A 14549-nucleotide genomic window follows, 5' to 3' on the forward strand; every position below is an offset into this window, starting at 1 on the left:
CTGATACTGACCAGTAGTAAATATAATGACCCCATACCCTCTGATACTGACCAGTAGTAAATATAATGACCCCATACCCTCTGATACTGACCAGTAGTAAATATAATGACCCCATACCCTCTGATACTGACCAGTAGTAAATATAATGACCCCATACCCTCTGATACTGACCAGTAGTAAATATAATGACCCCATACCCCGACACTGACCAGTATCATGTGACCAGTAGAGATGTCCATGTTGGACTGGGCGGGCTCCTCGCTCCAGGAGGGCGTACTGCTGTGTGAGGAGGTGCTGTGTTGAGGGCCGTCACTGAACTGTGACGACACACTGCTCACCCTGGAGGTGTCTGTCCCCCTCCGACCCCCCGCTCCCACACCCACCGCCTCCTGACGACTGAGCAACGTCTTGGCTGCCTTGTGCTGCCTGCAGAGCTCCTGGGAACGTCAACAGAGAGAGAGAGAGAGATTCCGATTAACAAGATGTTAATCACTTTCATCAGCACATATATATATATTATTTTATCGTCACAACTTCTGAGAAAATGAACAAAGACATTTTAAAACGAGAAGCTAATTGTGTATCATCATTTTTAATCTGCGATAATCATCGTTCGTTGTTCACGACTTCATCGTTATGACACCTCCTGTTTACAATCATCGTCGTCATGGTGATTGTTGTCACAATAATTAAGGTTTATTCTATTCCATCATGATCGTAATAATGATTGTCATCACCATGATTGAGATCCCCCAGTCTTTCATGTTAACTAAGGCCTTACCTATAACCTGTCTCGGAGCCTTATATTGAAGGCCACGTGTAACACCTCTAACATCCCCCTTACCGGTGACAGACCGGGAGAACTAGAGGTTTAACTATGCATTTGGGAAGGAACTCTTTCCAGCTGGAGCTAAATATAACTATTTGAATATAGATCCCCAAAAAATGACTACTTTTTAAAGCTATTTGAATATAGACCCCCAAAAAAAGGACTACTTTTTAAAGCTATTTGAATATAGACCCCCTAAAAAGGACTACTTTTTAAAGCTATTTGAATATAGACCCCCTAAAAAGGACTACTTTTTAAAGCTATTTGAATATAGACCCCCTAAAAAGGACTACTTTTTAAAGCTATTTGAATACAGACCCCCTAAAAAGGACTACTTTTTAAAGCTATTTGAATACAAACCCCCTAAGAAGGACTACTTTTTAAAGCTATTTGAATATAGACCCCCTAAAAAGGACTACTTTTTAAAGCTATTCGAATATAGACCCCCTAAAAAGGACTACTTTTTAAAGCTATTTGAATACAGACCCCCTAAAAAGGACAACTTTTTAAAGCTATTTGAATACAGACCCCCTAAAAAGGACAACTTTTTAAAGCTATTTGAATATAGACCCCCTAAAAAGGACTACGTTTTAAAGCTATTTGAATATAGACCCCCAAAAAAGGACTACTTTTTAAAGCTATTTGAATACAGACCCCCTAAAAAGGACTACTTTTTAAAGCTATTTGAATATAGACCCCCTAAAAAGGACTACGTTTTAAAGCTATTTGAATATAGACCCCCTAAAAAGGACTACTTTTTTAAAGCTATTTGAATATAGACCCCCTAAAAAGGACTACTTTTTAAAGCTATTTGAATACAGACCCCCTAGAAAGGACTACTTTTTAAAGCTATTTGAATACAAACCCCCTAAGAAGGACTACTTTTTAAAGCTATTTGAATATAGACCCCCTAAAAAGGACTACTTTTTAAAGCTATTCGAATATAGACCCCCTAAAAAGGACTACTTTTTAAAGCTATTTGAATACAGACCCCCTGAAAAAGGACAACTTTTTAAAGCTATTTGAATACAGACCCCCTAAAAAGGACAACTTTTTAAAGCTATTTGAATATAGACCCCCTAAAAAGGACTACGTTTTAAAGCTATTTGAATATAGACCCCCAAAAAAGGACTACTTTTTAAAGCTATTTGAATACAGACCCCCTAAAAAGGACTACTTTTTAAAGCTATTTGAATACAGAGCCCCTAAAAAGGACAACTTTTTAAAGCTATTTGAATACAGACCCCCTAAAAAGGACAACTTTTTAAAGCTATTTGAATATAGACCCCCTAAAAAGGACTACGTTTTAAAGCTATTTGAATATAGACCCCCAAAAAAGGACTACTTTTTAAAGCTATTTGAATACAGACCCCCTAAAAAGGACTACTTTTTAAAGCTATTTGAATATAGACCCCCTAAAAAGGACTACGTTTTAAAGCTATTTGAATATAGACCCCCTAAAAAGGACTACTTTTTTAAAGCTATTTAAATATAGACCCACTAAGAAGGACTACTTTTTAAAGCTATTTAAATATAGATCCCCTAAAAAGGACTACTTTTTAAAGCTATTTGAATACAGACCCCCAAAAAAGGACTACTTTTTAAAGCTATTTGAATATAGACCCCCAAAAAAGGACTACTTTTTAAAGCTATTTGAATACAGATCCCCAAAAAAGGACTACTTTTTAAAGCTATTTGAATACAGATCCCCTAAAAAGGACTACTTTTTAAAGCTATTTGAATATAGACCCCCAAAAAAGGACTACTTTTTAAAGCTATTTGAATATAGACCCCCAAAAAAGGACTACTTTTTAAAGCTATTTAAATATAGACCCACTAAGAAGGACTACTTTTTAAAGCTATTTAAATATAGATCCCCTAAAAAGGACTACTTTTTAAAGCTATTTGAATACAGACCCCCAAAAAAGGACTACTTTTTAAAGCTATTTGAATATAGACCCCCAAAAAAGGACTACTTTTTAAAGCTATTTGAATACAGATCCCCAAAAAATGACTACTTTTTAAAGCTATTTGAATACAGATCCCCTAAAAAGGACTACTTTTTAAAGCTATTTGAATATAGACCCCCAAAAAAGGACTACTTTTTAAAGCTATTTAAATATAGACCCCCTAAGAAGGACTACTTTTTAAAGCTATTTGAATATAGACCCCCAAAAAAGGACTACTTTTTAAAGCTATTTGAATACAGATCCCCAAAAAAGGACTACTTTTCTAAAGCTATTTGAATGCAGATCCCCTAAAAAGGACTACTTTTTAAAGCTATTTGAATACAGATCTCAGAAAGTAACTACTTTTCTGAAACTATTGGATTTGGCTGGCTTCATCTAACGGCAGGGCTGTAAATAGAATAGATAGAGCACACAGCATCCTATACTATCTCCGATCTATCCGACAGTCATATTTGATCTACACAATACGTTTCTATCTGAACGTTATGTAAATGTACATTCTCCTGAGTGTCCGTTGCCTCAGGTGGACATAATGAAGTCAAACCAATTAACTAATTAATTATATATATATTTTTTTACAGAGAAGTATAAATAAGTTGTGACGCTCAACTACTGTATGACTCTTTCAACATGCCACTGAAAAGGTCGAAAGCTGCAATTCCTTTTATGATACCTGAAAATACTGCAGAGTGATTGAAAGCCATTTGAAAAAATTGCAAACAGCAAGTTAGCTGCTTAGAAAAAACAACTTCAAGCCTCTGTCCATCTGAGGGTACTGTAAGTGATAGGTCACTCCAAATACAAACTACTGAAATATTTGTAGGCAGTTTTGGTATATTTTGTTTCCTTCCGACATTTACTGTAAGCATTCTTAGTAACACGTAACATTAAACTTGCATAAACTTGAAAACCTCATATCAAATTTTGCCAATTAATACGTTTGTATATTTGTTGAAAGCAGTACCTCCCCTTCTGAACATTTCATTACTCTTGGACCAAGATAATTTATTTAAATAGCTTCTAAAGTTTCATAATTGTAAATTCGTTAATGTGAAAATATGGAGAGAAAAAATATATATTTCCTGAAAAGTTTCTCATTTGGAGATAAGAGATTTTCATCAGACAGGGATGATATTCAAATACCTTCAAATATGATTTGTTTTTCTGAGACCTGTATTTGAATATCAAAGAAACTAGTTGCCCATTAGTTGGAACTCTATATACTGTAAACTATACTCGAATTCCTTGAGTATTTGAAAAGTTGGTATTTTAAAAAAATCTACAAAATTGTCACGTTCGTCGTATGAATCGGACCAAGGTGCAGCATGGTATGCGTACATTCTTATTTATTTAAAGAATGAAACACTGAACAAACGAACCAAAATAACAAAACGACACGTGAAGCTATACAAACGAGTGCTGACAGGCAACTACACATAGACAAGAACCAACGAACACCAAAGGGAAAATGGCTGCCTAAATATGATCCCCAATCAGAGACAACGATAAACAGCTGCCTCTGATTGGGAACCATATCAGGCCACCATAGACAATACAAAAACTAACTTACCCACCCAAGTCACACCCTGACCTAAACAAAAATATAAAGAAAACAGAGATATCTCAGGTCAGGGCGTGACAAAAATACAACTATTTTCAGGTCTGCCTGGTTCTCAAAGTGTGTTTGAATCCCAAATGGGACCCCTTTCCCTATCTACTGCAATACTTCCCACGGACATTGTGTTTTGTTGAGTTGAGTTCATGTGAATTCAATATGAAATCCACAAACATAATTTAAAAAAGAAATTGAATTTAGGTTAAAAGTTGGGTGAAAATAATGACGTAATTCCTTTATGTTGATGACTTATTGCAAATCCAATGTTTTCCAATGTCATAAAATGTTTTGGTTGAAATGACGTGCACCAACGCTTTAGAAGTAGTTCTCAATATAAAGAATAGGGTGTCATTTGGGACAAAGTACCTCCTGACCTCTCCTACCTGGTAGTCAAAAGTACCTCCTGACCTCTCCTACCTGGTAGTCAACGTGTGTCTCCGGTCCTCCCTCGGGTCCGAGGCCCAGTTTCCCGGAGGCCAGCTGCTTGGCGTGGTGTCGGAGACAGGCAATGGTCAACGCTACCACCACCACCCCGCTCACACACGCCATGGACACCAGCGCCAGTACCAGCCCACTGGAGCCCTCCCTCACCCGCGTGGCATGGGCCAGCCCATGACCCTCGCTCCTCTGTAGGGGGGGAGAGAGAGGGAGGAGGAAGACAGAGAGAGACAGAGAGAGAGAGAGAGAAAGAGGAGGAAGACAGAGAGAGAGAGAGAGGGAGAGAGAGAGAGAGAGAGAGAGAGACAGGGAGAGAGACAGAGTGAGAGAAAGACAGAGAGAGAGAGAGAGAGACAGGAAGACAGAGAGAGACAGGGAGAGAGAGAGAGAGAGAGATAGAGAGAGAGAGAGAGAGAGAGAGAGACAGAGAGACAGAGAGACAGAGAGAGAGAGAGAGAGAGAGAGAGAGAGAGAGAGAGAGAGAGAGAGAGAGAGAGAGAGAGAGAGAGAGAGGAGAGAGGAGAGAGGGAGGAAGACAGAGAGAGAGAGCAGGGAGAGAGAGAGGAAGAGGAGGAAGACAGAGAGAGAGAGAGAGAGAGGGAGGGAGGAAGACAGAGAGAGAGACAGGGAGAGAGAGAGAGGAAGACAGAGAGAGACAGCAGAGAGAGAGAGGAAGAGGAGGAAGACAGAGAGAGAGAGAGAGGGAGGAAGACAGAGAGAGAGACAGGGAGAGAGACAGAGAGAGAGAGAGACAGAGAGAGAGACGGAGAGAGAGAGAGACAGAGAGAGAGGGAGGAAGACAGAGAGAGACAGGGAGAGAGAGAGAGAGAGAGAGAGAGAGATAGAGAGAGAGAGACAGGGAGAGAGAGAGAGAGGAAGACAGAGAGAGACAGCGGCAGAGAGAGAGACAGAGGAGGAAGACAGAGAGAGAGAGAGAGTAAAGGAATGGGGTCAAGGGAAATAGGAAAGAGAAAGATTCATGTCGACAAAGATACCTGTTTGTTTATATGTACACTACCGTTCAAAAGGGGGTCACTTAGAAATGTCCTTGTTTTTGAAAGAAAACCACATTTTTTTGTCAATTAAAATAACACAGCTGAAAACTGCGGTGCCGATTAAAGAAGCAATAAAACTGGCCTTCTTGAGACCAGTTGAGTATCTGGAGCATCAGCATTTGTGGGTTCGATTACAGGCTCAAAATGGCCAGAAACAAAGGACTTTCCTCTAAAAACTCGTCAGTCTATTCTTGTTCTGAGAAATGAAGGCTATTCCGTGCGAGAAATTGCCAAGCAACTGAAGATCTCGTACAACGCTGTGTACTACTCCTATAGCTTCTTTAATCAGAACAACAGTTTTCAGCTGTGTTAACGTAATTGCAAAAGGGTTTTCTAATGATCAATTAGCCTTTTAAAATGATCAACTTGGATTAGCTAACACAACGTGCCATTGGAACACAGGAGTGATGGTTGCTGATAATGGGCCTCTGTACACCTATGTAGATATTCCATTAAAAAAATCAGCCGTTTCCAGATACAATAGACATTTACAACATCAACGATGTTTACACTGTATTTCTGGTCAATTTGATGTTATTTTAATGGACAAAAAAGTTACTTTCATTCAAAAACAAGGACATTTCTAACTGACCCCAAAATGTTGAAAGGTAGTGTATGTTGGGAAGAATTTGTTTTCAGTGGGTTTTCAATGATGTTCGTCTCTTCCCCAGTCTCTCTGTCTCTTCCCCAGTCTCTCTGTCTCTTCCCCAGTCTCTCTGTCTCTTCCCCAGTCTCTCTGTCTCTTCCCCAGTCTCTCTGTCTCTTCCCCAGTCTCTCTGTCTCTTCCCCAGTCTCTCTGTCTCTTCCCCGGTCTCTCTGTCTCTTCCCCAGTCTCTCTGTCTCTTCCCCAGTCTCTCTGTCTCTTCCCCAGTCTCTCTGTCTCTTCCCCAGTCTCTCTGTCTCTTCCCCAGTCTCTCTGTCTCTTCCCCAGTCTCTCTGTCTCTTCCCCAGTCTCTCTGTCTCTTCCCCAGTCTCTCTGTCTCTTCCCCAGTCTCTCTGTCTCTTCCCCAGTCTCTCTGTCTCTTCCCCAGTCTCTCTGTCTCTTCCCCAGTCTCTCTGTCTCTTCCCCAGTCTCTCTGTCTCTTCCCCAGTCTCTCTGTCTCTTCCCCAGTCTCTCTGTCTCTTCCCCAGTTCTCTCTGTCTCTTCCCCAGTCTCTCTCTGTCTCTTCCCCAGTCTCTCTGTCTCTTCCCCAGTCTCTCTGTCTCTTCCCCAGTCTCTCTGTCTCTTCCCCAGTCTCTCTGTCTCTTCCCCAGTCTCTCTGTCTCTTCCCCAGTCTCTGTCTCTTCCCCAGTCTCTGTCTCTTCCCCAGTCTCTCTGTCTCTTCCCCAGTCTCTCTGTCTCTTACCCGGTCTCTCTGTCTCTTACCCGGTCTCTCTGTCTCTTACCCGGTCTCTCTGTCTCTTACCCGGTCTCTCTGTCTCTTCCCCGGTCACTCTGTTCTCTTCCCCAGTCACTCTGTCTCTTCCCCAGTCTCTCTGTCTCTTCCCCAGTCTCTCTGTCTCTTCCCCGGTCTCTCTGTCTCTTCCCCAGTCTCTCTGTCTCTTCCCCGGTCTCTCTGTCTCTTACCCGGTCTCTCTGTCTCTTCCCCGGTCACTCTGTCTCTTCCCCAGTCACTCTGTCTCTTCCCCAGTCTCTCTGTCTCTGCCCCAGTCTCTCTGTCTCTTCCCCAGTCTCTCTGTCTCTTCCCCGGTCTCTCTGTCTCTTCCCCAGTCTCTCTGTCTCTTCCCCAGTCTCTCTGTCTCTTCCCCGGTCTCTCTGTCTCTTCCCCAGTCTCTCTGTCTCTTCCCCAGTCTCTCTGTCTCTTCCCCAGTCTCTCTGTCTCTTCCCCGGTCTCTCTGTCTCTTCCCCAGTCTCTCTGTCTCTTCCCCAGTCTCTCTGTCTCTTCCCCAGTCTCTCTGTCTCTTCCCCGGTCTCTCTGTCTCTTCCCCAGTCTCTCTGTCTCTTCCCCGGTCTCTCTGTCTCTTCCCCAGTCTCTCTGTCTCTTCCCCAGTCACTCTGTCTCTTCCCCAGTCTCTCTGTCTCTTCCCCAGTCACTCTGTCTCTTCCCCAGTCTCTCTGTCTCTTCCCCAGTCTCTCTGTCTCTTCCCCAGTCTCTCTGTCTCTTCCCCAGTCACTCTGTCTCTTCCCCAGTCTCTCTGTCTCTTCCCCAGTCTCTCTGTCTCTTCCCCAGTCTCTCTGTCTCTTCCCCAGGCTCTCTGTCTCTTCCCCAGTCTCTCTGTCTCTTCCCCAGTCTCTCTGTCTCTTCCCCAGTCTCTCTGTCTCTTCCCCAGTCACTCTGTCTCTTCCCCAGTCTCTCTGTCTCTTCCCCAGTCTCTCTGTCTCTTCCCCAGTCTCTCTGTCTCTTCCCCAGTCTCTCTGTCTCTTCCCCAGTCTCGCTGTCTCTTCCCCAGTCTCTCTGTCTCTTCCCCAGTCTCTCTGTCTCTTCCCCAGTCTCTCTGTCTCTTCCCCAGTCTCTCTGTCTCTTCCCCAGTCTCTCTGTCTCTTCCCCAGTCTCTCTGTCTCTTAGCCAGTCTCTCTGTCTCTTAGCCAGTCTCTCTGTCTCTTCCCCAGTCTCTCTGTCTCTTCCACAGTCTCTCTGTCTCTTCCCCAGTCTCTCTGTCTCTTCCCCAGTCTCTCTGTCTCTTTCCCAGTCTCTCTGTCTCTTCCCCAGTCCGAATGACATCTGTCTCTTCCCCAGACTCTCTGTCTCGACCACAGTCTCTCTGTCTCTTCCCCAGTCTCTCTGTCTCTTCCACAGTCTCTCTGTCTTGTCCCCAGTCCTAATGACATCTGTCTCTTCCCCAGACTCTCTGTCTCCTCCACAGTCTCTCTGTCTCTTCCCCAGTCTCTCTGTCTCTTCCCCAGTCCTAATGACATCTGTCTCTTCCCCAGACTCTCTGTCTCTTCCACAGTCTCTCTGTCTCTTCCCCAGTCTCTCTTTCTTCCCCAGTCTCTCTGTCACTTCCCCAGTCTAAATGACATCTGTCTCTTCCCCAGTCTCTCTGTCTCTTCCCCAGTCTCACTGTCTCTTACCCAGTCTCCCTGTCTCTTACCCAGTCTCTCTGTCTCTTACCCAGTCTCTCTGTCTCTTACCCAGTCTCTCTGTCTCTTCCCCAGTCTCTCTGTCTCTTCCCCAGTCTCACTGTCTCTTACCCAGTCTCTCTGTCTCTTCCCCAGTCTCTCTGTCTCTTACTCAGTCTCTCTGTCTCTGCCCCAGTCTCTCTGTCTCTTCCCCAGTCTCTCTGTCTCTTCCCCAGTCTCTCTGTCTCTTCCCCAGTCTCTCTGTCTCTTCCCCAGTCTCTCTGTCTCTTCCCCAGTCTCTCTGTCTCTTAGACAGTCTCTCTGTCTCTTAGACAGTCTCTCTGTCTCTTCCTCAGTCTCTCTGTCTCTTCCCCAGTCTCTCTGTCTCTTCCCCAGTCTCTCTGTCTCTTTCCCAGTCTCTCTGTCTCTTCCCCAGTCCTAATGACATCTGTCTCTTCCCCAGACTCTCTGTCTCCACCACAGTCTCTCTGTCTCTTCCGCAGTCTCTCTGTCTCTTCCCCAGTCTCTCTGTCTTGTCCCCAGTCCTAATGACATCTGTCTCTTCCCCAGACTCTCTGTCTCCTCCACAGTCTCTCTGTCTCTTCCCCAGTCTCTCTGTCTCTTCCCCAGTCCTAATGACATCTGTCTCTTCCCCAGACTCTCTGTCTCTTCCACAGTCTCTCTGTCTCTTCCCCAGTCTCTCTTTCTTCCCCAGTCTCTCTGTCACTTCCCCAGTCTAAATGACATCTGTCTCTTCCCCAGTCTCTCTGTCTCTTCCCCAGTCTCACTGTCTCTTACCCAGTCTCTCTGTCTCTTACTCAGTCTCTCTGTCTCTTCCCCAGTCTCTCTGTCTCTTCCCCAGTCTCACTGTCTCTTACCCAGTCTCTCTGTCTCTTCCCCAGTCTCTCTGTCTCTTACTCAGTCTCTCTGTCTCTGCCCCAGTCTCTCTGTCTCTTCCCCAGTCTCACTGTCTCTTACCCAGTCTCTCTGTCTCTTCCCCAGTCTCTCTGTCTCTTACTCAGTCTCTCTGTCTCTGCCCCAGTCTCTCTGTCTCTTCCCCAGTCTCTCTGTCTCTTACCCAGTCTCACTGTCTCTTACCCAGTCTCTCTGTCTCTTACCCAGTCTCTCTGTCTCCTCCACAGTCTCTCTGTCTCTTCCCCAGTCTCTCTGTCTCTTCCCCAGTCTCACTGTCTCTTACCCAGTCTCTCTGTCTCTTCCCCAGTCTCTCTGTCTCTTAGTCAGTCTCCCTGTCTCTTCCCCAGTCTCTCTGTCTCTTCCCCAGTCTCTCTGTCTCTTCCCCAGGCTCTCTGTCTCTTCCCCATTATCTCTGTCTCTTCCCCAGTCTCTCTGTCTCTCCCCCAGTCTCTCTGTCTCTTCCCCAGTCCTAATGACATCTGTCTCTTCCCCAGACTATCTGTCTCTTCCACAGTCTCTCTGTCTCTTCCCCAGTCTCTCTTTCTTCCCCAGTCTCTCTGTCTCTTCCCCAGTCTAAATTACATCTGTCTCTTCCCCAGTCTCTCTGTCTCTTCCCCAGTCTCACTGTCTCTTACCCAGTCTCTCTGTCTCTTACTCAGTCTCTCTGTCTCTGCCCCAGTCTCTCTGTCTCTGCCCCCGTCTCTCTGTCTCTGCCCCAGTCTCTCTGTCTCTGCCCCAGTCTCTCTGTCTCTGCCCCAGTCTCTCTGTCTCTTCCCCAATCTCTCTGTCTCTTCCCCAGTCTCTCTGTCTCTGCCCCAGTCTCTCTCTCTTCCCCAGTCTCTCTGTCTCTTCCCCAGTCTCTCTTTCTCTTCCCCAGTCTCTCTTTCTCTGCCCCAGTCTCTCTCTCTGCCCCAGTCTCTCTCTCTTCCCCAGTCTCTCTGTCTCTTCCCCGGTCTCTCTGTCTCTGCCCCAGTCTCTCTGGCTCTGCCCCAGTCTCTCTGTCTCTGCCCCAGTCTCTCTGTTTCTTCCCCAGTCTTAATGATAGAGCAGGAGCAGAATATGACAGAGAGAGGTGAGGAGGAGGAGGATTAAAGAGGTTGTGTTTGTGTTGCCCACAGGCAGGGTCTGCCCTCTCCCACTTTCGCCTTTATCTCACCCCCCGCTCCTCCCCTTTCTCCCCCCTCTACTTTGTCTCACCCCCTCTCTTCCCCTTCTCTCCCCCTCTCTGCTTTGTCTCACCCCCTGTTTGTGTTAACAAGCTAGATGTCAGTGACATCATTATTGGCTAATTACCCTGTCAACCCACACATACTCACACACACGCTGCCATGCGCACACACAAACACGTGCACTGCCACACGCCTACCTCATGCAGCTACTCCCCCAAATAATCAGTGTAAGTCATTACCTCCCCAGCCATGCATAATTACTGGAATATAAACTAGAACTATACTGAACTATAATATAACTAGAACTATACTGAACTATAATATAACTAGAACTATACTGAACTATAATATAAACTAGAACTATACTGAACTATAATATAACTAGAACTATACTGAACTATAATATAACTAGAACTATACTGAACTATAATATAACTAGAACTATACTGAACTATACTATAACTAGAACTATACTGAACTATAATATAACTAGAACTATACTGAACTATAATATAACTAGAACTATACTGAACTATAATATAAACTAGAACTATACTGAACTATAATATAAACTAGAACTATACTGAACTATAATATAAACTAGAACTATACTGAACTATAATATAACTAGAACTATACTGAACTATACTATAACTAGAACTATACTGAACTATACTGAACTATAATATAACTAGAAGTATACTGAACTATAATATAAACTACAACTGTCACGTTCCTGACCTTATTTCCTTTATTTTGTCTTTGTTTAGTATGGTCAGGACGTGAGCTGGGTGGGCATTCTATGTTATGTGTTTCTATGTTTAGGTTCATTGTTAATTAGCCTGATATGGTTCTCAATCAGGGGCAGGTGTTTTACGTTTCCTCTGATTGAGAACCATATTAAGGTAGGCTGTTCACACCGTTTGTTTGTGGGTGATTGTTCCTGTGTTAGTGTTTATGCCACACGGGACTGTTTCGTTTGTTAGTTTGTTCGTGCGTTCTTCGTTGTCTGTAAGTTCTCATGTTCAGGTCTGTTTACGTCGTTTATTGTTTTGTAGTTTGTTAAGAGTTTTTCCGTCTTCGTCTTTCTTTAATAAATCAAAAATGTATTCTACCCAAGCTGCGTTTTGGTCCGATCCATGCTCCTCCTCAGACGAGGAGGAGAACGAGCGTTACAACAACTATACTGAACTATAATAAAACTAGAACTATAATATAACTAGAACTATACTGAACCATAATATAAACTAGAACTATACTGAACTATAATATAACTAGAACTATACTGAACTATAATATAACTAGAACTATACTGAACTATAATATAAACTAGAACTATACTGAACTATAATATAACTAGAACTATACTGAACTATAATATAAACTAGAACTATACTGAACTATAATATAACTAGAACTATACTGAACTATACTGAACTATAATATAACTAGAACTATACTGAACTATAATATAACTAGAACTATACTGAACTATAATATAACTAGAACTATACTGAACTATAATATAACTAGAACTATACTGAACTATACTGAACTATAATATAACTAGAACTATACTGAACTATAATATAAACTAGAACTATACTGAACTATAATATAACTAGAACTATACTGAACTATAATATAAACTAGAACTATACTGAACTATAATATAAACTAGAACTATACTGAACTATAATATAACTAGAACTATACTGAACTATACTGAACTATACTGAACTATAATATAACTAGAACTATACTGAACTATAATATAACTAGAACTATACTGAACTATAATATAAACTAGAACTATACTGAACTATAATATAACTAGAACTATACTGAACTATACTGAACTATACTGAACTATAATATAACTAGAACTATACTGAACTATAATATAACTAGAACTATACTGAACTATAATATAAACTAGAACTATACTGAACTATACTGAACTATAATATAACTAGAACTATACTGAACTATAATATAACTAGAACTATACTGAACTATACTGAACTATAATATAACTAGAACTATACTGAACTATAATATAACTAGAACTATACTGAACTATAATATAAACTAGAACTATACTGAACTATAATATAACTATTACTATACTGAACTAAAATATAAACTAGAACTATACTGAACTATACTGAACTATAATATAACTAGAACTATACTGAACTATAATATAACTAGAACTATACTGAACTATAATATAAACTAGAACTATACTGAACTATAATATAACTAGAACTATACTGAACTATAATATAACTAGAACTATACTGAACTATAATATAAACTAGAACTATACTGAACTATAATATAACTAGAACTATACTGAACTATAATATAACTAGAACTATACTGAACTATAATATAACTAGAACTATACTGAACTATAATATAAACTAGAACTATACTGAACTATACTGAACTATAATATAACTAGAACTATACTGAACTATAATATAAACTAGAACTATACTGAACTATACTGAACTATAATATAACTAGAACTATACTGAACTATAATATAAACTAGAACTATACTGAACTATAATATAACTAGAACTATACTGAACTATAATATAACTAGAACTATACTGAACTATAATATAAACTAGAACTATACTGAACTATAATATAAACTAGAACTATACTGAACTATAATATAACTAGAACTTTACTGAACTATAATATAAACTAGAACTATACTGAACTATACTGAACTATAATATAAACTAGAACTATACTGAACTATAATATAACTAGAACTTTACTGAACTATAATATAAACTAGAACTATACTGAACTATACTGAACTATAATATAAACTAGAACTATACTGAACTATAATATAACTAGAACTATACTGAACTATACTGAACTATAATATAACTAGAACTATACTGAACTATAATATAACTAGAACTATACTGAACTATAATATAACTAGAACTATACTGAACTATACTGAACTATAATATAACTAGAACTATACTGAACTATAATATAACTAGAACTATACTGAACTATAATATAACTAGAACTATACTGAACTATAATATAACTAGAACTATACTGAACTATAATATAAACTAGAACTATACTGAACTATAATATAAACTAGAACTATACTGAACTATACTGAACTATAATATAACTAGAACTATACTGAACTATAATATAACTAGAACTATACTGAACTATAATATAAACTAGAACTATACTGAACTATAATATAAACTAGAACTATACTGAACTATACTGAACTATAATATAAACTAGAACTATACTGAACTATACTGAACTATAATATAAACTAGAACTATACTGAACTATAATATAACTAGAACTATACTGAACTATAATATAAACTAGAACTATACTGAACTATAATATAAACTAGAACTATACTGAACTATACTGAACTATAATATAAACTAGAACTATACTGAACTATAATATAACTAGAACTATACTGAACTATAATATAAACTAGAACTATACTGAACTATAATATAAACTAGAACTAT

General features: G+C 40.5%; 1 protein-coding gene across 1 annotated transcript in view; it reads right to left on the bottom strand.

Moving 5' to 3' along the window:
* The window catches only part of LOC139546223 (receptor-type tyrosine-protein phosphatase-like N), a 150201-nt gene that overhangs the window by 43639 nt on the left and 92013 nt on the right, over positions 1-14549 (bottom strand). The window contains exons 13-14 of the mRNA XM_071354351.1: positions 4832-5041; positions 210-437 (exon numbers count right to left, since the gene is read on the bottom strand). Coding sequence (XP_071210452.1) covers positions 210-437; positions 4832-5041 — 438 coding nt within the window. The remainder of the gene's footprint in view (positions 1-209; positions 438-4831; positions 5042-14549) is intronic.

The sequence above is a fragment of the Salvelinus alpinus genome, chromosome 20 (assembly GCF_045679555.1).
Source record: "Salvelinus alpinus chromosome 20, SLU_Salpinus.1, whole genome shotgun sequence".
NCBI lineage: Eukaryota > Metazoa > Chordata > Actinopteri > Salmoniformes > Salmonidae > Salvelinus > Salvelinus alpinus.